This window comes from Setaria viridis, chromosome 9, assembly GCF_005286985.2.
Source record: "Setaria viridis chromosome 9, Setaria_viridis_v4.0, whole genome shotgun sequence".
In the NCBI taxonomy this organism is placed as follows: domain Eukaryota; kingdom Viridiplantae; phylum Streptophyta; class Magnoliopsida; order Poales; family Poaceae; genus Setaria; species Setaria viridis.
Genome location: NC_048271.2, coordinates 11,039,199 through 11,065,031, shown reverse-complemented (window position 1 = coordinate 11,065,031; position 25,833 = coordinate 11,039,199). Strand labels below are relative to the sequence as shown.

Sequence of the window (25,833 nt, the reverse complement as noted above, 5' to 3'; positions counted from 1 at the left end):
TACAGTAACCATTGCTAATGATGGATTAATTAGGCTTAATAGATTCGTCTCGCGAATTAGCACAGGGTTCTGCAATTAGTTTTATAATTAGCTCAGATTTAATCCTCCTAATTAGCATCCGAATATCTGTACACCCCTAATCAACAATTAAATTTTGAGTCCTCAAAAAAAAAAGAAAAAGGCACTGGACAATGTCAGTCCTGATGGGTCACATCTAAGCCTGCGCCATAATTTCAACCTAGTTGTGTATCCTGTAGCGTCAGTGCTCTCTTCCTCTCTAGTCTGGGCCGCCGAGTTCACATGAGGATACGGGTCTGATTTTTAATTTGTTTTCCACCCTTCCGGCCCGTTCTGCATCAATAGCCATCCGTAGTTTGTTTGGTGGATATAACTCCTGCACTGAATACACTTTCTAGAAGTGCGTGCTTCCGACGTTGGGCTCACTAGTATTCAGTGCTGCAGGCAAGGAGTGACTTTGATGAAGGGCAAAGCTTTCTTTGCAAAACGTTGCATTTCTTGACGGCTTCTCATCTGCTGCACTACTCCAACAGTAGTAGCTTTGAGGTTCTTCTCTGCATCCTCACTTCCTGGTGGAGCTTCTCAGCCAAGTAAGGGCACGCATCTCCCCTTTCTTTTGAGCAGTACAAAAAGCTTTTCATTTCTTGACGTTTTCTCATCTGTTTCACCGTTTGCATGGTAGTTGTGTCATGGCTAGAACTAGAAGTGGTGGTTCCCGAATGAAGAAACCCTGCAAGTGTTGCAGAAGATACCTGGACCATTTGGAGGGGAAGAATCAACCTATGAGCTATTTCTTCAGGCGTGTGGATGCTAATTCTAGACATAGAATGGTAAGTTTGAAATCTTGCAGTGTTCCTACATATATTGTCTTCTTCGTTTCGTTTTACATGATCGATTCATTGGAAGCAGTAAGTCAATACTTGCTTTGTACTTTTGATAAACTTGATTCGAGCTAGCCAGAGCTTTTAACTGAACAGAATGCAAATGGCAAAGATTTGTCAAGTAAACTTGATTCGAGTTAGCCCAAACTGCTCATTTGATTCTGTAAGTAAGTCTAGTGCAGCTCCCAAGCTGTTTCCCCGACAAAACTAATTTACTCACACCAGCTTCCGAATGATACTGTTGACATTGCTCTGCTCCTGTTCTTTGCTATCGTGAACTCTGTACATGAAAACACGAGTGTATTATGGCATCATAGCTGCTAGTTAATTGCGTAGTCTCCATCTGCAAATGCATTCCTGACCATAGAAAATACATCTTGCATCACACCATATATTTTCTGTTACTCTGGCCATTACAGGGGTTGCTCTATTTACATCAAAACCTTTCGCTGTTGCTATTACAGATCATACCAAACAGGTTTGTGAAGCGTTTTGCAGGAAAGTTGTCAAGAATAATCAACTTGGAATCCCCTAATGGCGGGCTGTATGATGTTGAAGTCAAAGAGCGCTATAATAAGACGGTGCTTCAGCGTGGATGGGAGGCATTTGTTGATGCCAATCGCGTCCAAGAGAATGACTTCCTGCTCTTTCATCATATTGAGAAATCTCGGTTTGAGGTTCTGATCCTTGGTTCTGATGGTTGTGAGAAAGTTTTTCCTTGTGCTGGCGTCAGAAACACACCAAGTATTCAAGAACGGAGTTTGGATTCAGTTGACATTTCAAGCAGCTCTTGCCATGAAACCACAGAATCATCTGAAAGTGAAAGATTTGCGAGGTGTGGGAGGAGTAGCTCCAGTCACCGTCGGAGAATGGCTGCAACATCCTCGTCCTTTGAGGAGTCAGGTTATACTGTTAATTAGGTGCATTTTTGCCTTGAATTTTATGTTACTTATACTGATAGTTTTCCTGTGAAATTTTGTGCAGGAGAAGACACTCCTTCTAGAAACAAATCTTTTGAGTCTGGTGATGATCTTCAGACACCCCCCAGGGATGGTTATGTTTTATCATGTAGAAGGTATCTATCTGAAGCACAAAAGGGGAAAGTAATTGCACTTATCCAAAAAATCAAACCTGAAGTCACTGTTTTTGTATCAATCATGCGGAAGAGCAATGTCCAAACCTCGGGCGCCTACTTGGTAAGTTCACGAGTCTCTGCTGGCTGCTGGGTCATGCACTTCTCTCAACTTTAAAATTTTCTTGATAGTTGATGTAAATCTTGCCGATATCATAAGGAGCTATTTTCCAGTCATCATGAACCTTCCGAACATTTTTGTAGATAAATGATCTTCTTTTATTATGATTGATGATCCAAATTATTTTGTTTAGTATTCTTGATGGTTTGTCGACAACATCTAATCATGTTCCATCTGTAATCAGGTTATTTCTAAGGAATATGCATTGGCACATTTTCCACACGAAACCACATTTCTCACACTTCAGAGGCCAGGCAAAAGCAAGAAGTGGCATCCCAGATTCTACATAAGAAACGACAGAAGAGTGTACATGCTTAGAGGGCAGTGGTTAGACTTTGTGCGTGACAATCATGTGCAGGAAGGGGATATATGCCTCCTCCTACCAGCAAAGAGTGGGAGAAAGTTCATGTTGACGGTCTATCTACTTCATGCAACAGACACTTGTCCAAGGGGTGGAAGCGGAACTGTTGGCTTCCCAAGGGTTGGCCCATTCCATGATAGATCAAGTGCGGAGATGACTTCTGTAGTTCATATTAAGGAGGAGTCGACAGATGGTATCACCGATGAACAAGACAACAATCTGTAGCATTTTAGATCATTCCTTCCTAATGTTTGAAAAACTATTTGCAGGAGAACATGTTTCCTCTGAGAGTAGCATGAAAGAAGTTTCTGATGGATCCCTGAACAGCAATGACTCTGGAGGTCCTTCTGAGGAGTTGACAGATGGTACCAAAGATGAACACACAACAACAATCTGTAGCTTCTTGGACCATCCATTTCTTATTTTCGAAAAACTATTTGCAGGAGAACATGTTTCCTCGGAGAGTAGCATGAAAGAATTTTCTGAGGCTTCCCTGAACAGCAATGACTCTGGAGGTCCTTCTGACCCTCCCTACATTCTACCAGCCATGAGCTGCCTATCTAAATCTCAAAAGAAGATCGTTGAAGCGAAAGTGCGAGCCATCCAATCCGAAGTTCCCATCTACGTAGTAATAATGAAGAGGACCAGCGTTGATGTCACTCATAATAAGATGCTAGTAAGTTTCATTCTTATTTATTTCGTATTCTTCAGATTGTGGTTCTTGTCATCTTTAATTTGGTGCGTTGAAGTGGACATGTTTTTTTCCTGGACCTAATGTCAACTGTTAACTATTTGCAAGTTGCAACTATGTCACAGAAATGCCATATGATATGCACCCTGAAAAGAGGTTCTATGGCATCGAAGAATATAAACTCTAGAAATCAGTTTGCTTCGACAATGTCAGTTTGTCATTAACTCATATGATGTGTTTCTAACCACCAATCTGTAACATATCAGGAATTTGGTACACAGTACGCCGCTGCACATCTTCCGGTTAGAGAGCAAACCATGGTGCTCCAGTGCAACGCGAAGATATGGAATACGAAAATGGAGATTCGTAATGGCCACAGGTTGTTTCTGAGGGTAGGTTGGCCCGAATTTGTTCGTGACAACAGTCTGCGAGTTGGTGACATCTGTCTCTTTGAACTGAAGAAGAATGAGAGAGAGCTTACCATGGAGGTCCAAATTATCTCCAGGGAGCAGTTTTAGCTTGAATTGAAGTAGAAGGAAATGGCGCCCCTGTTATTTCTGTTGGCTATTTTGCTTGTTTTGTACTCTGAAATTAACCGTGCCGGAAGAGGTCAGAATTCAGTTTGTCTGCCTAATTCTCTGATGGCCATCCTGAGACTTAGGAAACTGGCCCTTAATAAATAGTTGTATAATCTAACTAGTTTAATCAGTTACAGATCCCATTTCATTTCGACTACCAGTATGACTTCTAACGTCTTAAAACTAAATTGCATTTGCATGGAAGAAACAAACTCGTAGCTGAGCCCGAGTTCACATGAGCTTGTTTTCTGATCTTTTATCAGGTTCTGTTCCTGTCATCTTAACCTGGTTTGTTGATGTGGACATGACTTTTGTTTTGTCTGAATGTCAGACTATTCACCTGCTTTCGTTTAGAAATATCTTATTCCTCCAGAAAATATTAACTATGAAAACTCTAATAATATAAACCCTACAAATTAATCCTTCAAATGTCAACCTGTCAATGTGCTCCTAATTCTCCATCTGCAACGCATCAGGAATTAGGTTCGCGATATGCTACTGTTGTGTATCTTCCAGCTAGAGGGCAAACCATGGTGCTCCAGTGCATTGGGAAGATGTGGAAGACCAAAATGGTGATTCTAAGAGGTGGTTGGCTCAAATTTTTTGGCGGTAATGGTCTACGAGTCACTGACAATTGACATCTTTCTGTTTGAACGGAAGAAGAACGAGAGGAAGCTTACCATGAAAGTCCATATCACCTCCAGGGAGCAGCTTAGTTTGTAGAAGAAAATGGTGACCCTCGTTATTTCTGCTGGTACCTCTTGGGTTATTTATCTTGTTTCGTACTCTGAAATAAACCATGGTTGTGGGCTTATGGCCAATTTATCTGTGCAGCTCTTTGGTGCACTCTATCACTATCCATCTTGGGTGACCTATGCAATGCAATGCAAATACTTGTGGTAGCAAAGAAAAGTTATTGTTGTGTTTAAGTTCCATTAGCAGGCAGCTGCATGTGTTTTTCATGTTGTGCAAACTAATAGGACTACATAGAACCTAGAACTTTCTGGGAAGTACCCTGTTTTCATTAGTGATGGAGGCATATATTTTTTTGTGCGGTTATTACTGAATGTAATGTTCTTTTAGGAAAAAAAACTTTTCTTATTCAAGAAAAGTTTTGTTTCAAAAAGGAAATCATTGACACGGCTAGGCTCAGTTTCCCCTGAAACGTTGTTCATAAAGGCCAATATTTGTGGGAGGTACCAAGAAGAAAATAGGGAACTTTTGTTTCGTAGAAGAATTTGTTTTCTTGACGATATAAACATTAAAGGAAGCACTGCAACATTATCCATCTTGAGAGAATCAAAATGTACGGGGGACAACGGGTGCTTTTTAGCAAAGAAAATGAGAAAAGGGATACCATAATCGGCTATGCAACACATTCCAGAGAGTCAAAGCATCATGCAGAACTGTTGCCAAAACTAAATAAGTGAATTTATTTGAGAGAAACGACACCTGGAAGCAATGCATGATTTCAGTAAATACATGATTTCAGTAGAGACGCGTGCAATTGGACGATGGATACTGACAAATAAAACGGGCCAACCAAATGTTAATAGACAACTGAGCTGAGGCGCGACCCTACGGCGACAAGAATCGAGTGAAATAGGCCACCCTCCACCCGATGGAGTGAAACCACTAGATACAATAGACAGCTCCCGCCCCCGCGTCGCTCCCGCACGCGACACGGGGGGCTCCCACCGTCGCACCGCCGCTGGGCTCCTCCCTCCCCCTCCCCACCTCACCGTCGCCAGAGCGGCTGGCCAAAAGTCCGACGCCCGCAAGGAAGGTGGCGGCGGCACATTTCGGACGAGCTATGGACGCACGCCGGGCAGGGGGCGCCACCCTTTTCTCCGGCAAGGTGGGCCTTTCTCCAGCGCTTCGGTGGCCAGATCCACGGTTCCCTAGGGTGGATCTGCCGTCCCCATACCGGATTTGTGCCTTCCCTGGGTGGAGCTGCGGCCATGGCAGCCGGTGGAGGCGCGGCCTTACGTGGGGGCGACGAGGCAGGTCGACGGCCGTGGGCCTGTTCCGCATGCTCGCGCGAGGCAGCGACGGCGTGGTGATGGCGTGGTGATGGCGTGCTGCATGAGTTGGGTGGCACCGCGGGTACCCTCTACACGCGAGTACGGATGGAACTACGCCTTCCGCTTCAATCCTGCTTCCGTTGTGCGATGCTGGCGGCGCGCGGGCGGCAAGCGGCGCGGGCCGCGAAGGCGCGTAGTGGTGCGCCGGTGATGGCCGGTGACGGCCGGCGCGGGCCGCAAAGGTGGGCGAGTGGCACAAGCCGCGGAGGCGTGCTGGCGGCAGTGCGGTGACAGCACGTGTGGGCTACTGGATGCGTGGAGGTGGGGCGCGAGGGTGAGGGTGCGCGACGCAGGTGCGGCTGGGAGGAGGCACCACGAGGGAGCGAGGAGGCACGACAGCGGCGCCACCCCTGGGAGGGCTTCCGTGGCTGCGGTCCTGGGAATGCGTGGCTGTATGCATGCAGCGGCTAGTGATGGGATACTCCGGGTGAAAGTCTTTGCCGACGATCTTGCTGGTGGCGAAGGCGACAGCGCCCTAGGGCGTCGTTCTCCCCGTTGGGGGTCTCATCTTGGATCCCCATCCCTGTTGCACGAGGTTCTCTGGGTGAAAACCCTGTCCAAATTCTGGATGAGCGACGGCGGTGTTATTGGCATCGTCACTTCCCTGGAGGCGTTGTCTCTAGAGACCAATCTAGGTTTGTGGCATTGCTGGTGACGCCATTGGTCATGGGAGGCTGTAGCCGGTGGCGGCAGTCCCACCATGATGGGCTAGCAGCGCGGCAAGGTGGCTTGGTGCAGGATGGCACGCTTGACGGGGGGTTGCCAAACTCATGTGGAGGCGATCGCAGTTATGGTGGCGGCCAGGGGTTGTCGCATGGGTGTTAGTTTGGCTGCGTGCAGCGGACCGCGACGGCTGGCGTTGTGCGGCGTGGGACTACGTCAGAGGACGGGGCTTGCAGCAACGACATCGTGAGATGACTAGGTTTGCAACGGACTGCGGCGGGTTGCTCAGCCTCGCTGGGTGACTCCGGTGTGGTACATCGTCGGAAGATGGCGCAAGCAACTTCTTTGGCATGTGGGCATGGTGGTGAAGTCTATTTGCACGGGTGGAGCGACGAGGTGATGTCGACCTACGGCAGTGGTTTGGTTGTTTGATGGTGATCTTAGGAAATGGGGCAACATTGCTAATCATTCTGATGACGACATAAGAAACGAATCCGTGAAACGGAGTATTGTGGTGGATGTGGCAAGGCCCCCGTGTGCGGTGTTTTCTTTGAGGGGATGAGAGTGAGGTGGAGTCCAACGGCGGGTGTGGCGAGGCCCCCGCGCGTTGTATTATCGCGATGGCGACTGCGAGGCAGCCTCCAAGAGGTCCGGATCTGGTGGTTTCACCCCATCAAGTGGAGGGTGCTGTTGCAGCGGCACTATAGTGATGGGTCCCGAATGGCAGTGGCCTTCTCGGTGCGGTGCGGTCTGTTTCTCTCGATTCCCAATCGCCACGGAGCCGCGTCTTGAGGTTATGGCGATTACATGAGCGGGAGAAGGTTGGAACGCGCCGCGGTAAGGCTTCGGTTCTGCCGTCGTTGTCGTCGAGTGGAGTGGTTCGGCCGTGTTGATGTCCCAAACCAACCAGTCGGGTTTGTCGATGTGTCGAGTTTGCATGCTCACTGTGTTGACGTCCCAATCCAACCGGGCAATTTGAGTTGTGTGGTTACCCGCGTTGACGTTCCAATCCAACAAGGTGGGTCTTGTTTATTTTTCATTTCTTTTCCTTTTCCTAACTATGGCCTCCCAAGATCGTAGTCTTGTGTTTTCTGCTATATAAATAAAAACTCACATGTGGTTCGTTAAAAAAAGCTAATAGACATGCTTGCAGATTGCTAGCTGTCACATATCGACTGAACAGAGCAAAATAAGGAATTGCGTGCCATTTTAGAAATAATGCAATTAGGATTCTTGAAGAAATATTCATGAAACAAACTACAATTATGAGATTTGGTGGGTTTATGTTAGGTTTCCTAGTGTCCTACCATCTTAGATACAGGCTAATGTTGGAATGGCTCGCCCACCCCCGCACGCGCTGCTCCCCTACCCACTGCCGGTGTCGGCACCCCAGCTGCCGCCATCCAAGCTCAAGCTCCTTTGCTGCCCATCCTCACCCTGCAGCGTCATGGTCGCCTCGTGGACCTCCTCCAGCAGCCCCCACAGCGAGCTGTGCAGCAGCCCGCGGACGCCCCTCCCACTCTCACAACTAGGTCTGAGCAGGTACTTCACTGAGACCCTGCCGCCCCCGCCGGATTGCGGCCGTCCGCGTCCCCGTGAGGTGTCCTTGGTGCCCGACACGCTGGAGGAGGTGCAATGCACCTACGCGAAGGTGGTCAGGGCGTGCCATGCATCCCTTCCACCGTGTACCCAACGGCCAGCACGACAGCAGCTCCAATCCGCCATTACTATCCCACCCGGGAGCAATTACTTCGCCCAACACTGCCCATCACCTCCACGGTCACCTCCGCAGCAGGCTTACCGCCGTTCTACCCCGGTGCGGCGTCACCCCCACCTCAGCCTGTAGAGGAGCTGGAGCTAGGCTAGAGCTGCGTTCAAAGCTGACGTCGCTCAGGACGTCACCAATCAGAGGTACGGCGGAGTACGATGCATTCAAGGCAGGGGCGACGCCCCACTTCAACTCGGGACGGTCCTGCCTCATCGGGTCTACAAGCCTTCCGCTAGAAGATGCTGGGTAGGTGCTTTATCTACATTAGCACGCGCCATCGCGCCTCCGCCTGCCGTGACCTAGTCCACTGCTTCCGTTGTCGCTGCTCCAGCCACAAGGAGTGCGACTGCAGGGCCACCACAAGGAGCACGCCTGCTCGTGGATGCCAAGCCCCGCTCGACAAGATCTGGGTCCGCGCCGCGACGCCCTAGCACAAGAAGAAGTGCTCCCGCCCCCGCCGCCGCGCGTGGAAGGGAGCACCATGCTGCAGGTGGGTGACGCCGCGATTCACCCCTAGGAGGAGGACTGCATCGTCCCCACCTCCTACACCATCGATGCGGACCTCCACAAGTGGGAGAGCACCGCTTTGGTGTCTTGGGCCATGCGCACGCTGCCGGGCACTGGGGCTGCAGAGGTTGTCACGACCGTTCGTGAGGAGTTCAGGCTGCGCCAAGATGAAGTTACCGTCACCAACCACCACCCGGAAGCCTTCCTCGTCAGGTTCAAGTATAGCAGGCACTGTGCTGAGGCGGCCAAGTAGAGCCACACCAACTGCCAGGGAGTCGAGATCCACATCATTAAGTGGCACAGCCTGAACCACGCCTTGGGCGTGATGCTCCTGTACAGGGTCCGCCTATGCCTGGACGGGACGTCCGCCTATGCCTGGACGGTGTCCCGGGGCACGCGTGGACGGAGGACATCGCCAAGAAGATCATCAGTAAGTCCTACGGAACCAATCTTATGCATCCCGCAGAGACAAAGATGATCGATCTGTGGGCATGGACTACGGACCCGAGCGCCATATCCAAGAAGGTCTAGCTCACCTTCACCAGCAGAGCGCGCGACAAGCAGCTGACCTCCGTTCTCGTGGTGGAGACGCCACCAAAGCACTGGCAGCAGGATGCAAGTACTGCATCTATGTGCACCTCGACGAGATCCACGACTACACCCGCATGATGGTCGACCACAACGGCGCCTTGACGCCAGCGAAGCGCCGACTGCCAAAGTGGCATCTTGGTGTGGCTGAGGGTGTTGAGGTGCCCAGCCACGTTCCTGTACCACCCTCCTCCTCCCTCAAAACCTTACCAGTTTCGCAAGGGCGGCGAGAAAGGAGGCGAGACAAGGAAGGAGCACCGAGACAAGGATAGGGAGTCGTGCGGCCGGTGTGGGTACAACAATGACCACCCAGATGCGGACAGGCACCTGAACCAAAGAAGGCCCGACGACGATGACAACGGCTTCGGCGGTGATGGGAACGCGCGGAACAGACGGTCCCAGCACCAGCACAAGGTGGGGCACAACGACGCCTACCGTGAATAGGAACGTTCACCGCGTAGGCGCGACTGGAGCGGCAGCGGCAGGCACGGCGGGGGGCGACGGCACACCAAGGTAAATGGCTCTCAGCTGCCTCCACTTCCTAACGAACAAGTCCTTCGCTCTCGAGGCATGGTGGAGCTGCAAGGCCTCTTCGTGCGGCAAGCTTCGGCGCTCCAGGACGCTATGCACAATCTCTTGGCGGCCTATGGAGAGGGGCCGGGGGTGGCGCACACGCCGCTGCACACCTCCTGCAGGACTACATCCTCAAGGCGGTGGCGCTGGCTGCACAGTTGGGCATGGGAGATGCCTTGTTGCGCGGCGGTGACAGGAACGAAGCCTGGTCCCCGCTCACGTAGGAGGTGATGGGGGCTTCTGCGGCCGGCCCTATGGCGCCGGCGAACGGCGGATAGGGAATGCAGGAGGGCCGTGCCGCCAGCCGTGTGGTGACCGCCCCGCCTGTGGTGCCGGTGCGGGGCGTCTTCGCACGCATCAAGACGGCGCTGCGGCATGAACCCGGCGCCTCCCACCACGACGTCGAGGCCGCTCTATAGAGGATGTAAGCCCAAGGCCGTGAGGGGTTGCCTTTCTACGAGCCCCTCCCAGAATCGCCGATTAGGGCTGTGGCTCACAGTCCAACAGACGAGTGGGCTGTCCAGAATGCTACACCTGCTAGGCAGGCCGGGCTGCACGCCCCGGCGGCCGCCGCCGCCGACCTCCCCGACATCGCCGGCCTGTTCGTCACGCCACCGCAGCCTGCTGCGTCAACCGCTGCCATCACCATTGCCACGCTAGGCAAGTGACAACCATCCACCTCCAAGACGCTGCAAGAAACGCACCTTTGACATGTCCACCGTACGCCGCAGCGCCCGTCTGGCCAATGCGCCGCAGATGGATGTTGTCCGCCGCGCAACGCAATCTCTACCGCAAGCTAGGGATGCTTCAGGATGATCTTGAACCAATTGAGCGTGTTCTGCAGGAGTACCTGGCGATGTTCAGCTGGCTGCTGCCGACGGAGATCATTGCTGCACTCACAGCCCTGTTCAACCTAGATGACGAAGAGGTGGAGCAGATGGACATCGACATGGCAGCCATGGTGGGCGACGGCATCGGCGACGTGGAGGACGCTGCTGCAGTCCTTGCTGCAGCATAGTATTGCTGCCGCTCTACCCCGCGCGGTCTCTACCTGCCATCATGTATCACGACAACAAGATGTGCCTAGGGGCGGATCTAGAACGGGGCTGCGCCCCGGGCTGAGCTGTTGAATCACGCCCAAAACAATCTAATCTTGTCTCCTAAGCCTCATTTTATTAGGCTAAACACCACATATGTTAAAGGGACTCCACCTAGATCCGCCCCTGGATGTGCCTGTAGCCTCTGTTCTGCGTCGGGATGCCACAGAACTCTTTTGGTGGCGGCGGCGTTGTTTTGCTTCTCCAGCTGCTTTTCGATTGGGTAGTAAGCTTCGATTTGGTTGTAATCGCGAGGAAAAAAACTTCTCGCCACCATGAACTTCTTCGCATCTGGATGCCTCCCAGATTGCCATCAGAGTCTGCTCCTCCCCAATTATGATAGCCCCTGGCATCGACATGCTTTGCTGGAGGAGTTTGGGAAAATTGGTTCTATAGAATCGAAAGATCGTCGTATTCCGAAAATACCATAAAAAATCCATCGCTCCGTAAAATAGCATCGAAAGAATAAACCGTTACCCTAAACTGCCATTCTGTCATGTTGGCCGTTAACGCCGTCCGTTCTTTCTTTCCTAGCACATGATCGATGACTTCCTCCGCCTCCAAACGGCCATGGCAGCTTCCCCTGGCTCTCTCTGGACAGGACGAGACGCTTGCTGCCCTGCGGCGACCCCGCGAGGCTGGGGTCCCCGCCGGTCGCACATCCGCTCCCAGGTTGCGCTCGTCGTTCGTGGCCATCGTGCGCTCCGTGCCTGGCAAAGGCAAGGCTCGGCTTCGGTGACACTCGCTCGTTCTTCTCTCCCTGGCGGCCAGTTAGCTTGGGGCCTCTCTCCCTCATCTCTCTCTTCCGGTGTTCTCCCACGTGAGCAAGTAGTGACAGTATCTGCAGCTGTGGCAGTCGAGACTCAAGAGCATATGCGTGGACGGAGAAAATGCGCGGAGGTAGAGCGCGAGCGCGAGGGCGAGTGCGAGGTGCGGCATTTCATCGAACATCCTGGTGGCGCTGTGGTAGTTGTATTATTTTGCCTGATAAATAGCATTCTTAGTTCTTACTGCTCTGGTTGGTGGATTTGAGGAAGCATGTGTTGGTGCAGAGAGATAGAAAGAAGGGGAGCTCGGATGCAGACTTGCAGAGGAGCTGGAGCTTGGTGATGGATTGCTGCTGCTTAGCGTTTTGGTCAATGACTGCCAGCCGCAGAAGCAAGTCAGTGACTTGAAGGCCCACGCTGAGCTTGCCGGCGCCTGCTCGCAGCATACGCCCATCCCCGCGGTCCCTTGGGTCAGGTCGCCATAGCGTCACCGGCCTACTGCACTATCGACTACTGCTCCTTGCAGCTCGCAGTCACCACCTCCACGGTGCAGGCCGACGCGTTATATGCCATCGACAGCGGCAGACTGGCAGGTTGCAACTGGTTCCGCGAAACTCGCGGCTGTGGCGGCCATGTGGAGCTTCGAGCTTCACCGCGAGATCGACGTGCCAAGCTTTCAGCTTCGCAGGGGAGGCGAGCTCAACGCGGGCGGAGGCGCAGATGCCAGCCTCGCGGCCTCTCGGCGAGGCGCGCGGGCCTGCGCCCGGCGCAGAACCTGCCATGGTCGTTCGGGAGGGCGAGGAAGTGGCGTTTTGACGTACGGACAGACGGCGTGAATGGCAAACGTGACATAGTGGTAGTTTAGGGTAACAGTTCATTCTTTCGATGCTATTTTACGGAGCGACAAATTTTTTATGGTATTTTCTGAATATGCTAATCTTTCGATGTTATAGAACCAATTTTCCTCTAGACGGTGAAATGTCCGCGGTTTAAACCAGCAAGCTTGCAAGGACTTGGTTCACCAGACCATTGCATCCACACCTTGCCACATAGCTTGCTTTCAGGAGACTAAGCTCCAATCTGTTGATGCACACACTGCATGCTACCTGGGAGGTTTCAAGCTAACGAAATATGTCTTCAAACCTGCCGACGGGCCGTCAGGAACCAGAGCAGGGCTCCTTCTCCTGTGGAACGATGATCAGGTGGACGTCTTAGAAATTGTCATTATTACATATCGGCAACGATACAGCGACGGGAATGTGGCACCCGGTTTCACCTCTCAAACGTCTACAACCCGTCACGACACAACCACAAAGTCGCCTTCCTAGCAGAAATGTGCTCCATAGTGCCGGCACAGGGAACGAAATAGGTCATCACGGGAGATTTCAACCTCATTTACAAAACGATCGATAAAAACAACTCAAACCTAAATCGTCGTCTTATGTCAGCTCTTTCAGGATGCGCTTAGTGAGTGCGAGCTCAAGGAAATACACCTCCCACACCGCAAATTTACCTGGAGCAATGAGCAACAGAGCCCGACCCTGATCAAGCCCGCATCTTCCGCAACGCGGAGTGGAACGTGGAGTGGGACGCTCTTTTCCAAATGCACGTCCTCCATGCTTTATCCACGTCACACTCGGATCACTGCCCATTGCTACTAACAAATCAAAGTGGCCTGCGATGACCTCGAACTTTCAAGTTTGAAAACCACCGGCTCAAATTGCCGGGGTTCACTAAAGTTGTCCAGGCAGCCTGGAATTCTCCAACCAAGAATCATGAACCTTTCAACCGCCTATACCATAAACTCGGCGCCGTAGCTGAAGGACTCCCGCGAATGGAACAAAAAAAATTTCCCTGATGTCAGAATTTTACTTCTCATGGCCGCGGACGTCATTCTCCAACTGGAACAAGAGCTCTGACCACTCTCCGCTGGCGAGACAACGCTGCGTCAAAAACTCAAGCGCAGGGTACTTGGCCTTGCAGTCATTGAGCGCGCTAGGACACGACAAGCGTCACGTGTTACAAACCTAAAGCTAGGGGACGCAAACACAAAATATTTCCACCGCAAGATCAACGGCAGGCGGCGCAAGAATCATGTTCAGAGACTAAAGAATGAAGCGGGGTGGGCAATCAAAAATGAAGAAAAGGCAAAGGTGGTGCAGGATCATTTCGCAAAAATGATGGGCCAGCCAAACCAACGCGCGGTGGATATCGACCGGAACAAACTGCAGCTACCAACACTAAACATTCAAAATCTGGATGAGCCTTTCGAGGAGGCCACGCTAAAGAGGGCCTTCTTCGAAATGCCGAGCGACGAGGCCCTGGACCGGATGGATTTACAGGGGCCTTCTTCAAGGGCTGCTGGGAAATCATAAAGGTTGATGTCGTAGAGGCGGCAAATGCCTTCCACAACCTTCGCACGGGGAGCTTGTCGTTGATCAACATGGCCAACATTGTTCCACTGCCAAAAAAATACGAAGCTGAGTTAGTGGCGGATTTCAGACCAATCAGTCTCGTCCACTTTTTCATCAAGATTATCACTAAAACGTTAGCTCTAAGGCTTGCCCCGCACATCAGAACAATAATCTCCCCAACGCAAAGCGCTTTCATCAAAAAAAAGAAGTAACATGACAGTTTCCTATCCGTCCGTAACATGGCCAGACGATTCCATTGCAACAAAATCCCGACGCTTTTCTTAAAACTTGACATCGCCAAAGCTTTTGACTCGGTGAGATGGGACTATCTGCTAACTTTGTTGGAGAAGCTGGGTTTCCCAACTAGGTGGAGAGATTGGATCGCGGCACTCCTATCCACCTCTTCGTCGCGGGTCATGTTAAATGGAATCCCAAATGGGCCGATCTCTCACGGACGAGGTCTCCGCCAAGGGGATCCGCTCTTCCCGCTGCTATTTGTCATCGCTATTGAACCTCTTAGAGCGCTGTTGCACTTGGTGACGGAGAAAGGCCTACTCAGCAAACTAAGAGGAAGAAGCCTAAACATCAGGATCTCCATGTATGCGGATGACACGGTACTCTTCGTAAATCCGACCAAAGAGGACATTGGTGTCCTCACCGAGCCACAAAGCCATCGGGAAGCTGACTGCAAAGAACATAGCACCGGCGGGCCGTCTCACCCTAGTCAAAGCAGTGCTCACGTCACAGTCAGTCTACCTCCTAATAGCAATGGATGCGCCTAAAGCTATACTGGAAGAAATTGACACCATACGGAAGAGATTTTTTTGGGCCGGCGCGGTAGCAATCACGGGTGGGAAATGTAAAGTGAACTGGATACGTTCCGCCCGGCCAACCCGGTTGGGTGGCCTGGGCATCCTCAACCTCAAGCAATTTGCTAGAAGTCTCAGGCTACGGTGGTTATGGCAAGAATGAAAAGAACAGGACAAGCCGTGGATAGGATCGGGGATCCCGTGCAACAAAACAGACAAGAAGCTTTTTGCGGCAGCAACAACAATAACATTTGGCAACGGGAATATGACATCCTTTTGGCACAGCGGCTGGTTTCAAGGTCGGAGGCCAATTGACTTCGCGCCGAATCTGTTCATGATCTCCAAGAAAAAAACAAAGAATGCTAGCGATGCATTGACGAACTCCAACTGGATTAAGGACCTCAACCTCCATCATTCAGGCTTCTCACTACAACACCTACAACAATTTATCGACCTATGGAAGGCAACCCAAACCATCAACCTAAACTAGGGGACGCAGGACGAAATCACTTGGAAACTCACGGCCGATGGGAACTACTTGCCCAAATCGGCTTACAATGCTCAGTTCCTTGGATCCGTGATAACAAATTTTGACACGCTCATTTGGCGGACGTGGGCGTCCGCAAGCTGCAAGATTTTCTACTGGCTGGCCGTTCAAAACAGGCTGTGCACAGCAGACAGACTACAAGCAAGAGGCTGGGCGAACCAATCAACGTGCCCACTCTGTAGGAATCAGTCTGAAACGGCGATACACCTCCTTGCCGACTGCAGATTCACTAAGAAGATTTGGGCATCAATCTCGGAATGGCTAGCAATCCCAACAGTGCACCCGAGGGAATGGATGCAACAAGATGGTGACCTACATGAGTGGTGGACAAGAATGGCAAGATCGGCTACCAGCTCGCGCAAAGGCATGTGCTCCTTAATCATGTTAACCTCCTGGATAATCTGGAAGGAAAGAAACGCCAGGATTTTTTATCGAAAAGAAGCAACAAGCGACAATGTTTTATTCAGAGTTAGAGATGACTTAGATAGCTGGATTATGGCGGGGGCTAATCACCTCGCCACTCTTGCTGGCCGGACCTAACATGTCCTGTGCCGCGCGGTTGTTTGTTTTCGTTTTTCTTTTTCCAGGCCAAGCCTACAGTTTGTAAAGTTAATATAATTAGCAGCTCTCCGGTTCGTTAAAAAAAAAAGACTCGATGGTATATTACTCTGCTGCCCAGGAAATCCCCTGAAAGATTCTGAAGTCGTCAGTGTTCTCTATGGGCTCGTGGCTGAGTTCACATGAGCATATTTTCTGATCTTTTAGTCCCTCCAACTTCCCCCACATTAATCATCACGTCTGTGAGGGCTTTAACTCATACGATTAAATGCACTTGGAAGTTGAAATGCTTCCGACTCCTGGGCTCCATGTTCTTCTCCCCTCACAAATGGTCGATATCGACGTACCGTGTTGCAAGGAGTGATTGCTGCAACTCTGGAGAAGCGATTGGACACAGGCATAGGCATGCATAGAAAACCTTAACTTAGGTACCTTATTTTCTTTGTAATATTACCATTCCATTTCTTCAAGTTGTTTCATCTGCTGTGCCACAGTATACTACATTTCTTAATTCTTATTCTATTGTACTGCGGAATCTATTACTGAATTAGAAATTCAAGTGTACTCCATTTCTTCATTTCTTGGGATTGCTAGTTGCTAGGAGAGGAAATCATGACAGCTTCTGCAGATTCCCTGCCATCTTTTGCTGTACTGTCATTCCATCAAGTTCTTTCCAAAAGAGAAATGTTTACCTCTGCATCCACCACTTGTTTTTTCTATCCATGTAATGATGAATGACTGGCTTCATGGCTTGTGCGTGTATATATGGTCCTAGTAGCTTTGGGGCTTATCCTCTGCATCACCATTCTTCGGTGGAGCTGCTACGCAAAGGTGAAGGCGTTTTCTCTTCTCCTATGAGCATCGGTAATGTAAGAGAGAGCGAGTGAAGAGAAACTTCGATTTATTCAGCCATTTGCATGGTAGTTCTTGTTTGATTTTGAGCCTGGTTTTTTGTGGTAGTAGCATATGAACCGCTTCTTTTGAGCTGATTTCCAGAATAGGTTATATTCTGGGTGCTCGATTGCAGGCTTGCAGCATCTAAATGTAATTCACATTGCTTTGTTGAACGATGCATAGCAAAGAGTTGCAACCTCTGTAATGTGCTCCAGAAAAAAGAAAGGTGATTCCTTTGTCAAGGAACTCGTCTTTATGGAGGCAAACTACCTTCGTGATGTGGTGTTAAGATTTTGTTCTACTGGAAACGTGCGAGTAGTGCATCAAAGATTTCTAATTGAATATGCATCTAATATAAACTGTAATAATTCCAGTTGACATGGGTAGGAATGATGGTTCCCGAATGAAGAAACCTTGTGATTGCTGCCAAAAGTACTTGGACCATTTGGATGAAAAGAATCAAACAATGAGCTGCTTCCTCATGCGGATGACTGCCAATACTAAACATAGCATGGTAATCGTTCCCCATGTTTGATATGTTTGTTATCATACCTTGTCTTTTTCATATTTCCATACCAACGTAAATTTGGATTTAGAAAGTGGGAACTGTACTTAGCACTTTGATTAACTTGATTTGAGCTAGCCAAACTGAATGGTGTGTTACTGCTACCTGAACATTGGGAAAAGTAACACCCCTACGATGGTCATCACAGTGAGAGATAATTTAAATTGCAGAGGTTCATCAAGTGTTGACTTCTATATCGTGCCACATTAGGCAAAGCTTTTCATGTATCTTAGCATCGTTGCACATACTGATTATTACTACTTGCTGAGTAAAGTAGATAACATCTGCATCAATCGCACGCACATGATGCTCATCATTTTGTTTTGCCTTACAAATCTTCTGATGGTTGACAAATCATGTCAATCTGAATAGTATAGATGCTGTATTGTTAATTAAATGTTGCACCTCCTGGTTTCTGTGCATCTCATGAGTATATGTTTCGTGGTGTGGGTTCTACTGACCGCCAGTGTTGAAACTACCCATGTAACCAATATCTGTTTACTTATGATTCCTGATTAACATGTCATAGATTACATTGTTTAAGGTTGGTCTGGCAAGGAGCTACTCTAGTTACATCAATTCCTTTTGATATTATTACAGACCATACCGAACAGATTTCTGAAGCATTTCGCAGGAAAGTTGTCTGGAACTATCAAATTAGAATCCGCTAATGGTAGTCTATATGATGTTGAAGTTACGGAACGTTATAGGAAGATGGTGCTAAGGCATGGGTGGGAGGCATTTGTTGATGCCCATCATATAGAAGAGAATGATTCATTGCTGTTTCGGAACATTGAGAACTCTGTTTTCAAGGTTCTGATCCTTGATTCTGATGGTTGTGAGAAAATGTTTTGCTGTTCTGGCATAAAAACTACACCAAATGTTGGAAAAAGAAGTGTAGATTCTGTTGATATTTCAAGCAGCTCTCAATATGATACCACAGAATCGTCAGGAAGTGAAAGAGCTGCTAGGTGTGTGAAGGGTAGCTCCAATCGACACGGGAAAACATCAAAGATGGCTGTAACATCCTCATCATCTGGCGGGTCAGGTAATACAGTTATTTAAGTTACTTGCATATTTGACTCAGAATTTATGCTGCTTATTCCTGTAGCCTGTTGTGTTAATTTGTGCAGGAGATGACATTCCATCTGAAAACGAATCTTTTGAGTCAGATGATCTTCAGACTCCCCCAGGGGCAGATTATGTTATATCATGTCGAAGTCATTTATCTGAAGAACAAAAGGAGAGAGTAATTGCGCTTATCCAGGAGATTCAACCTGAAATTACTGTTTACATTGCAGTCATGCAGAAGTGCCATGTTCATCCCCCGAATCCTTTTGTCGTAAGTTCACTTCTGTCGAATAGCAAGTCACTCCTCCCAACATTAATTCTTTTGTTGTAGCTGTTGCAGTACATGCTGCCATAAGTATGGGTGAAATTCAATTATCTCTTCAAATTCTCATGAGCCTTCTAAACATGTGTGGACTGCAGACAAATGATACTTTTTTTCATTTACTGACAACGAACATATTTTTTTTGAACAAACCTTTTACTGACAACTGAAATGATTTTGTTTAATATTCTTGGTTGTTCGTTTACATCACATCATGTTCAATCTTTAATCAGGCTATTACCAAGGAATATGCATTTGCACATTTTCCACATGGAAACGCAAATGTCACGCTTCATAGACCAGGCAAGAGCAAAAAGTGGCATCCCAAATTCTACACAAGAAAAGATAGGAGCGTGTACATGCTTCGAGGGCAGTGGTTAGACTTTGTCCGTGACAATCATGTGCAGGAGAGAGATATCTGCCTCTTTTTACCGACAAATGGCGGGAGATTCACGTTTATAGTCTACCTACTTCGTGCAACAGCTACTCATTCAGGCAGGCGTGGAGCTGGTTTTCAAAGGGTTGGCCCATGCCTTGCTGCACCTAGTGCAAATATGGCTTCAGAAATCCATAAGGAGGAACCAACTGACGGTATTGTAGCAAAATAGTAGAAAGTCAGTTGCATTTTGAATTATTCCTTTCTTACAGCCTAAACCTATCTGCAGGAGAACATGTTTCCTTGGAAAGTGACATGCATGAAATTTCTCATGAATCTCTGGAGAGCGGCCAGGACTCTGGTGGTCCATCTCAACCTCCCTACATTTTACCAGGCAAGAGTCGTCTATCTAAATCCCAAAAGAAGATTGTTGAAGAGAGAGTGCGAGACATCCAATGTGAGGTTCCAATTTACGTAGCAATCATGACGAAGAGCAGCCTTGCTTACATGCAAGTAAGTTTAATTCTTTTTTATCTTGAATTATGTTTTCCATTCTTCAGGTTTTGTTCCGTTCATCTTAACCTGTTTAAGGTGGACATGACTTTTTGTTCGTATGAATGCCAGGCGGTTCATCTGCTTTTGTATCAGCAAAGTATTTGTTACCACATAATTGAGATAACTTATTCCACCCAAGAAGATTAACCATACAAAGTCAATAGTATAAACCTAAAACTTAATCCTTCAAATGTCAACCTGCCAATGTTTTCCTAAATTCTCCATCTGTAACTCATCAGGAATTTGGTTCGCGATATGCTGCTGCTGTGCATCTTCCAGCTAAAGGGCAAACCATGGTGCTCCACTGCTTGGGAAAGATATGGAAGATCAAAATGGTGTTTCAAAGGGTTCGCAGGTGGTTTCTAAGCGGAGGCTGGCCCAAATTTGTTCGTGGCAATGGTCTGCGAGCCGGTGATATCTGCTTGTTCGAACTGAAGAAGAACCAGAAGAAGCTTACCATGAAGGTCCATATCATCTCCAGGGAGCAGCTTTAGTTAGTAGCAGTAGAAAATGGTGACCCTTGTTTTTTCTGCTGGTACCTTGTGGGTTACTTTGTCGTTTTGTGCTTTGAAATAATCCATGGTTTGATGCACATCAGTACCCATCCTGAGCAATCTAGTACTTTTTATGCGATGCTACATCTTTTGTGAGTTATTACTTGTGGTTGCTTGTGTTTAAGTTCCCTTAGCAGGAAGCTGCATAGGTTTCTTCATGCTGTAGGATGTACCCTTTTTCCATTAGTGATGGAAGCATTAATTTTGTGTGTGGTTACTGCAATGTTTTTTTAGGAAAAAAACTTTTCTTATTCAAGAAAAAGGTTATTTCATGAAGGAAATCATTGAGAAGGCTAGGCCCAGTTTCACCTGGGGAAAACTTGAGTTGAACAAGGAAGATCCTGATTGATGTAAACATCAAAGGAAGCACGTAATACACTTTGGAACATCCATCTTGAGAGAATAAAAATGTACAGGGATGCAAAGGGTGCTCAAGAAAATAAGAAAAGGAATATAGCCGAACATGCAACACATTCCAGAGAGCCAGAGCAGGCAATTTAAAACCTGCAGCACTGTTACTAATGCTAAATACTTCCTTCTTTCCAAATTATAGTCCGTTTTAACTTTTTAGTTTAGATATACACTATGTCTAGGTGCATAATAATATCTATGAAACTAAAAAATCAAAACGACCTACAATTTGGAATACAATTTGGAATAATTTGGAACGGATGAAGTAGGTGAATTCGTTGCAGGTCTAATTAATTCTGGGAGAAATGACACTGACATGGGGGAGCAATAGCAACACATGATTTCAGTATAGCCGATCGGACAATGGACGTTGAGTAGACACGGTTGCAGATTGCTAACAGTCAGAGTCACAGTCGCAGATCGACAAAATAGAGCAAAATTAGGAATTACAAGCCTTTTGTAGTTAGGAAATTACTAGAAATTGTGGCACAAGAGCACTCTTGAGAAATACTCTCCATAGTTTCCATATGTGGGTGCTATCTGCAGTGGATATTGTTAGCCTTCTTTTTCTGTATATAAAGTTTTGCTCTCTTTTTTTTTAAACATTGGCAGGAGCACTGCCTTGCATTTAAGTGGAAGAGGAATATAGGTTTAAACACTAGCGCATAAAGATAAATAAACAACCTTAAAATAAAAAAACTTATCTCCTCCTAAAGGAGTCCTACACGCTTGCCGGCGTATTAACCCGAGAACTTGGTCTGGCCGAGTAGTTTTTTTTTCGAACACTCTTCGTTTTTTTTTCTTTTCTGATCCTGGGCAACTCTGCTCAAGTATAACTCGGCCCAAACCACCTGCCGTCGTGGTGGGCCCCCCACCTGGACCGACGCCGGAAACAAGAAGCCTCCAACTCTCCTGGCCGCCGGACCAACGGGCGGCGCGCCGCAGCAGCTCCTCTCCTCTCCACCGCTGCCTTGGACCACCCCCCCCCCCCCCCCCTCTCCGCAGCAGCTTCCTGGAGATTCCGGGGTTGGGGACTTGGATCGGCTTGAGCATGGTACGTGCACTCGATTCCTCCTCTCTTCCTTTTTGTTTTTGGGGTTCGGTTCTCGACGATGGAGATGTGGCAGGCCCATCGATTGACGGGGGATGCTTGGACTGGCCTTGGTCTGGATGCTCCCGTTGTGCAACAAGGCTTGGGCATTGCTGCTGTTGTGAGGCAGTGAGGCGCATTTACCCTGGTGTACCGTTCGTTTGGTTTAGTGCTCGGTATTAAGGCCATTGAATTTTATTGAAATGCCAAGACTGCGCCCAATCCCATTATATTTTCGTTGTTGCTGTGATATTGCGCATTAAGATTGGGGCATCAGTGTTGTGAAGCACTATTGTGGTTTACTGTTCCTTCCTTTAGTTCTGGTCCTCTGGTATTCGATGAGGATCGAATTCGTGGTCCGGTCACGGGAAGGGTTAGTCCTCCTCCAATAGTTCGCTTGGGCATGAGCCTTATTGAAATGGTCACATGAGAGCTTAGAAGTGGTGTTGTCAGTGGTGACTCATGAAGGATTTCGACCTGTCTGTCTTTCATTTGCACCCAACGGTCAGGGCATATCGCCAGCACAATTTGATGATTGTTTTGTGAGTTGCTTGTATAATTGATAATTTCATAATGCAGCAAACCTCGTGGTAGTTTTTGCAGGACACTGTGTGTGAAGTGTGCGGAAATATTGGTTACAAACATCTTCTGGTATGCTGCAGAGACTGCAAGTGTTCTGCTGTGCACCTGTATGTTTTCTTTTTTCACCCTAATGATACTTTATATTGTGTAATGCTTGTTAATGGGCATACTCCACAATAAATTAGTCCAAATCTAAACAAACAATAGGTTTGTCCCTTATAAAAAATCTGTGATAAATGACACCAGATGTTCTACCTTCTGTACATCATTGAATATGATTGGCCTTTTCTTACTATAATTTTTCGTTGTGTAGATACTGTTTGGACAAAGTTATCTTTGATGCATCATTAGCAGAATGGTGGTGTGATGAATGCCTACAGAGGCGTGGTGAAGTTCCTTGCAGCAGATCTTTAGAGAGGGTGTCTAGTCAAAGGTCGCCAAATCATGATCATTTTGGTTCTACAGTACAGCAGCAAGTTACCAAGAGAGTGAAGTCAGCAAAGAATGCAGGGCCAAGGAGAAAAAGTAAAGGTAAATTGTATGTGACTAAAACACATGGTGATAGTAATAGCAATGTCATAGATGGCTTGATGCTGGAAAGAGAAAAGCTGGAGGTCAGATTCCAACAGGATTATAGGACTAGCAATGAGTCGCCCTAGAGAAGCATTGGTGCCAATATAACTTTCATATTTTCCTTGACTTCTACATCCCTTATAGCCTGTTGTGATTTTTTTTACAGCAGAAGATATTCCCTCTGCAAAATATTCTTTGGACTCGGATGATCTTCAGGCATCCTCAAAGGCTCATTATGTTTTATCATATAGAAGTTATCTATCTGAAGCACAAAAGCAAAGGGTAATGGCATTTATCAAGGAAATTCAACCTAAAATCACTGTTTTTGTAGCAGTCATGCTAAAGAGGAATGTTCAACCCCCGGGCCCTTTTCTGGTAAATTCATTACTCATTTTGAATAGGCAACTCACTTCTCTCAAAATTAACTTGTTGATAGTTTGTGCCAAAATTACATAGGAAATATATCTATGATCTTCATGTCATCATGAATCTTATGAACATGCATGGACAAATGACTTGTTTTTCTTGCTTGACCATTGAAACTATTTTGTTTTTCTTGTTTTTTTAACAGAAGCACATCATGTTCCATCTGTTATCAGGGTATTTCCAAGGAATATGCATTTCCACATTTCCCACATAAAAGTGCAAATGTCACACTTCAGACGCCTAGCAAGAGCAACAAGTGGCATCTTAAATTCTACAAAAGAAATGCCAGTAGAAAGAACATGCTTATGGGGCAGTGGTTAGAATTTGTGCGTGACAATCATGTGCAGGAGGGAGATATCTGCCTCCTTTTTCCAACAGCGGGTGGGAGAAGATACACATTTACGGTCTATCTATTTTGCGCATCAGCGACTCATTCCATAGGCAGAGCTGGTTTTCAAATGGTTTGCCCATGTCCTGGTCGATCTAGTACAAAAATGGCTTCAGAAGTGCATATTATGGAGGAGTCAACAAATGGTATTATAGAAAAAAATAGTACAAAAATAGTAGCATTTTAGATTGTTCCTTTCTTATGGCCTAAAACTGTCTGCAGACGAACACATCTCCTTGGAAACTGACATGCGTGAAATTTCTGACGATTCTCTGGAGGGCGAAGACTCTGGTGGTCTATCTCAGCCTCCATACATTGTACCATGTAGGAACTCTATCTAAACCCCAAAAGAAGATTGTTGAAGAGCGAGTGCGAGCCATCCAAGCCAAATTTCCCATTTGTGTAGCAGTAATGAAGAATAACAATGGTGTTGCTCAGAAGTGGATGCTAGTAAGTTCTAACTCTTCTTTTGGTATTGAATTATGTTATGGTCCTAAGATAGCCAGGCAGAGTCAGCTTGGAGGGGGACTAGATTGAAGAGGGGAGTTTCTTTCTTCTTTCTTGATTCTTTCCAAATGACTGTCATGCCTCTGATTATATAGAGGAGCCTCCTAACAAATCCTAACAACCTTGTCTCCTAATGACCATATCTCTTGACCAAGCCTTACAAATCCTATCAGATCCTAATGTGATGGAGGGCTGCCCCCTTGGCTGACGCCCCCATAACAAATTAGTGGTGCCCATTCCTAACCAGTTCAGAAAAGGTTCGCTCATGCTGGAGGTACTAACCACTCAGTGATCAGTCTGCTAGTTCACGCAAATCCGAAGAGGTTATCATGGACGAGCCACATGCCCACATGTTATTTTTATTGTCAAAGCACTTCCTGTAATCTCAACTTGCTTCTTTTTAAGTTGTATGTTTTTTGTCATCTGAATGCAACTATTCATTCTCCTTCATATCAGCAAATTATTTGCGATTATGTCATATCATGTTCCTGTCGAAGCAATCAGCGATATAGAGTCAACATTTAAAACCCAATACGTTTAAATTTATTCAATCACAAAGTTATGCGGCCTGTCATAGTAGTGTGTTGCTAACTTTCCATCCATAACACACCAGGAATTAGGTGTACGATATGCTGCTGCACATCTTCCAGCTAGTGGGCAAGCTGTGGCGCTCCAGTGCATGGGGAAGACATGGATAACACAGATGGTGATTCATAATGGTAGAAGGTGGTTTCTCAACGGAGGTTGGGTCAGATTTGCTCGTGACAATGGTCTGCGAGTCGGTGACATCTGTCTGTTCGAACTGAAGAAGAACAAGAGGAAGCTTACCATGAAGGTCCACATCATCTCCAGGGAGCAGTCTAGTTTAAAGTAGAGGAAGAATGGTGTTCTTTCTGCTGGTATCTCGCAGGTTATTTTGATTTGTACTCTGAAATTGATACATGCCCAACTCTTTGACGGCAATGCGCTATCCATCCTGAGGTGACATAGTGGTTTTTACGTTTGGTGATTGCTTTCTCTGCGTACATGATGAGCAGTTTCTCAGGGTTGCAAATGCAGCATCTTTTGCTAGCTACTACCTGGTACATTAGTGTGTGCTTATTAAGCAGGGAGGGTATACATCTTACATCCCGGAACATGGCATTGCTACATTTTGCAGAGGGTGGCATGTGCTTGACATGTGCAAAATTTGGGGGCAGTTTCAAGCACCATGTACCCGAAGCTGGGCCTAACGGGCTTCAAAAGAAAAAAGCTGGGCCTAACCCTTTCAGAAGCTCAATTTTAGCCGGAGAAACTATGTTTGTTTTTGAACGACGTGGGTTGGGTTGGGTTGGAGTACGATCCCTTTTTAGGTTAGGTCGA

The 25,833-nt window shown here is 47.6% G+C and overlaps 2 protein-coding genes across 2 annotated transcripts; both read left to right on the top strand.

Annotated features, from left to right (window-relative positions):
- The first annotated feature begins 336 nt into the window (after positions 1-336).
- LOC117836607 (B3 domain-containing protein Os03g0619600) lies at positions 337-3,916 on the top strand. Its single transcript, XM_034716075.2, has 8 exons — positions 337-608; positions 701-848; positions 1,364-1,802; positions 1,884-2,095; positions 2,337-2,706; positions 2,783-2,878; positions 2,957-3,189; positions 3,471-3,916. The coding sequence occupies exons 2-8, from the start codon at positions 708-710 to the stop codon at positions 3,720-3,722; spliced, it is 1,743 nt and encodes a 580-aa protein (XP_034571966.1). The 5' UTR covers positions 337-608; positions 701-707; the 3' UTR covers positions 3,723-3,916.
- Positions 3,917-17,751: 13,835 nt separating this feature from the next.
- Positions 17,752-25,470, top strand: LOC117837087 (B3 domain-containing protein Os03g0619800). Its single transcript, XM_072290409.1, has 9 exons — positions 17,752-17,763; positions 18,217-18,672; positions 18,728-18,958; positions 19,243-19,600; positions 19,675-19,898; positions 22,599-22,684; positions 22,891-23,108; positions 23,320-23,525; positions 25,085-25,470. The coding sequence occupies exons 1-9, from the start codon at positions 17,752-17,754 to the stop codon at positions 25,343-25,345; spliced, it is 2,052 nt and encodes a 683-aa protein (XP_072146510.1). The 3' UTR covers positions 25,346-25,470.
- Positions 25,471-25,833: the final 363 nt, after the last annotated feature.

Bases quoted from the DNA above. Each gene is read 5' to 3' on its own strand.
- LOC117836607 (XM_034716075.2), top strand. From the start codon at position 708: ATGGCTAGAACTAGAAGTGGTGGTTCCCGAATGAAGAAACCCTGCAAG. The intron at 2,096-2,336 runs GTAAGTTCACGA...ATCTGTAATCAG, and splicing joins AAACCTCGGGCGCCTACTTG to GTTATTTCTAAGGAATATGC. The intron at 2,707-2,782 runs GTATCACCGATG...AACTATTTGCAG, and splicing joins TAAGGAGGAGTCGACAGATG to GAGAACATGTTTCCTCTGAG.
- LOC117837087 (XM_072290409.1), top strand. The intron at 19,601-19,674 runs GTATTGTAGCAA...ACCTATCTGCAG, and splicing joins TAAGGAGGAACCAACTGACG to GAGAACATGTTTCCTTGGAA. The intron at 23,526-25,084 runs GTAAATTCATTA...ATAACACACCAG, and splicing joins AACCCCCGGGCCCTTTTCTG to GAATTAGGTGTACGATATGC.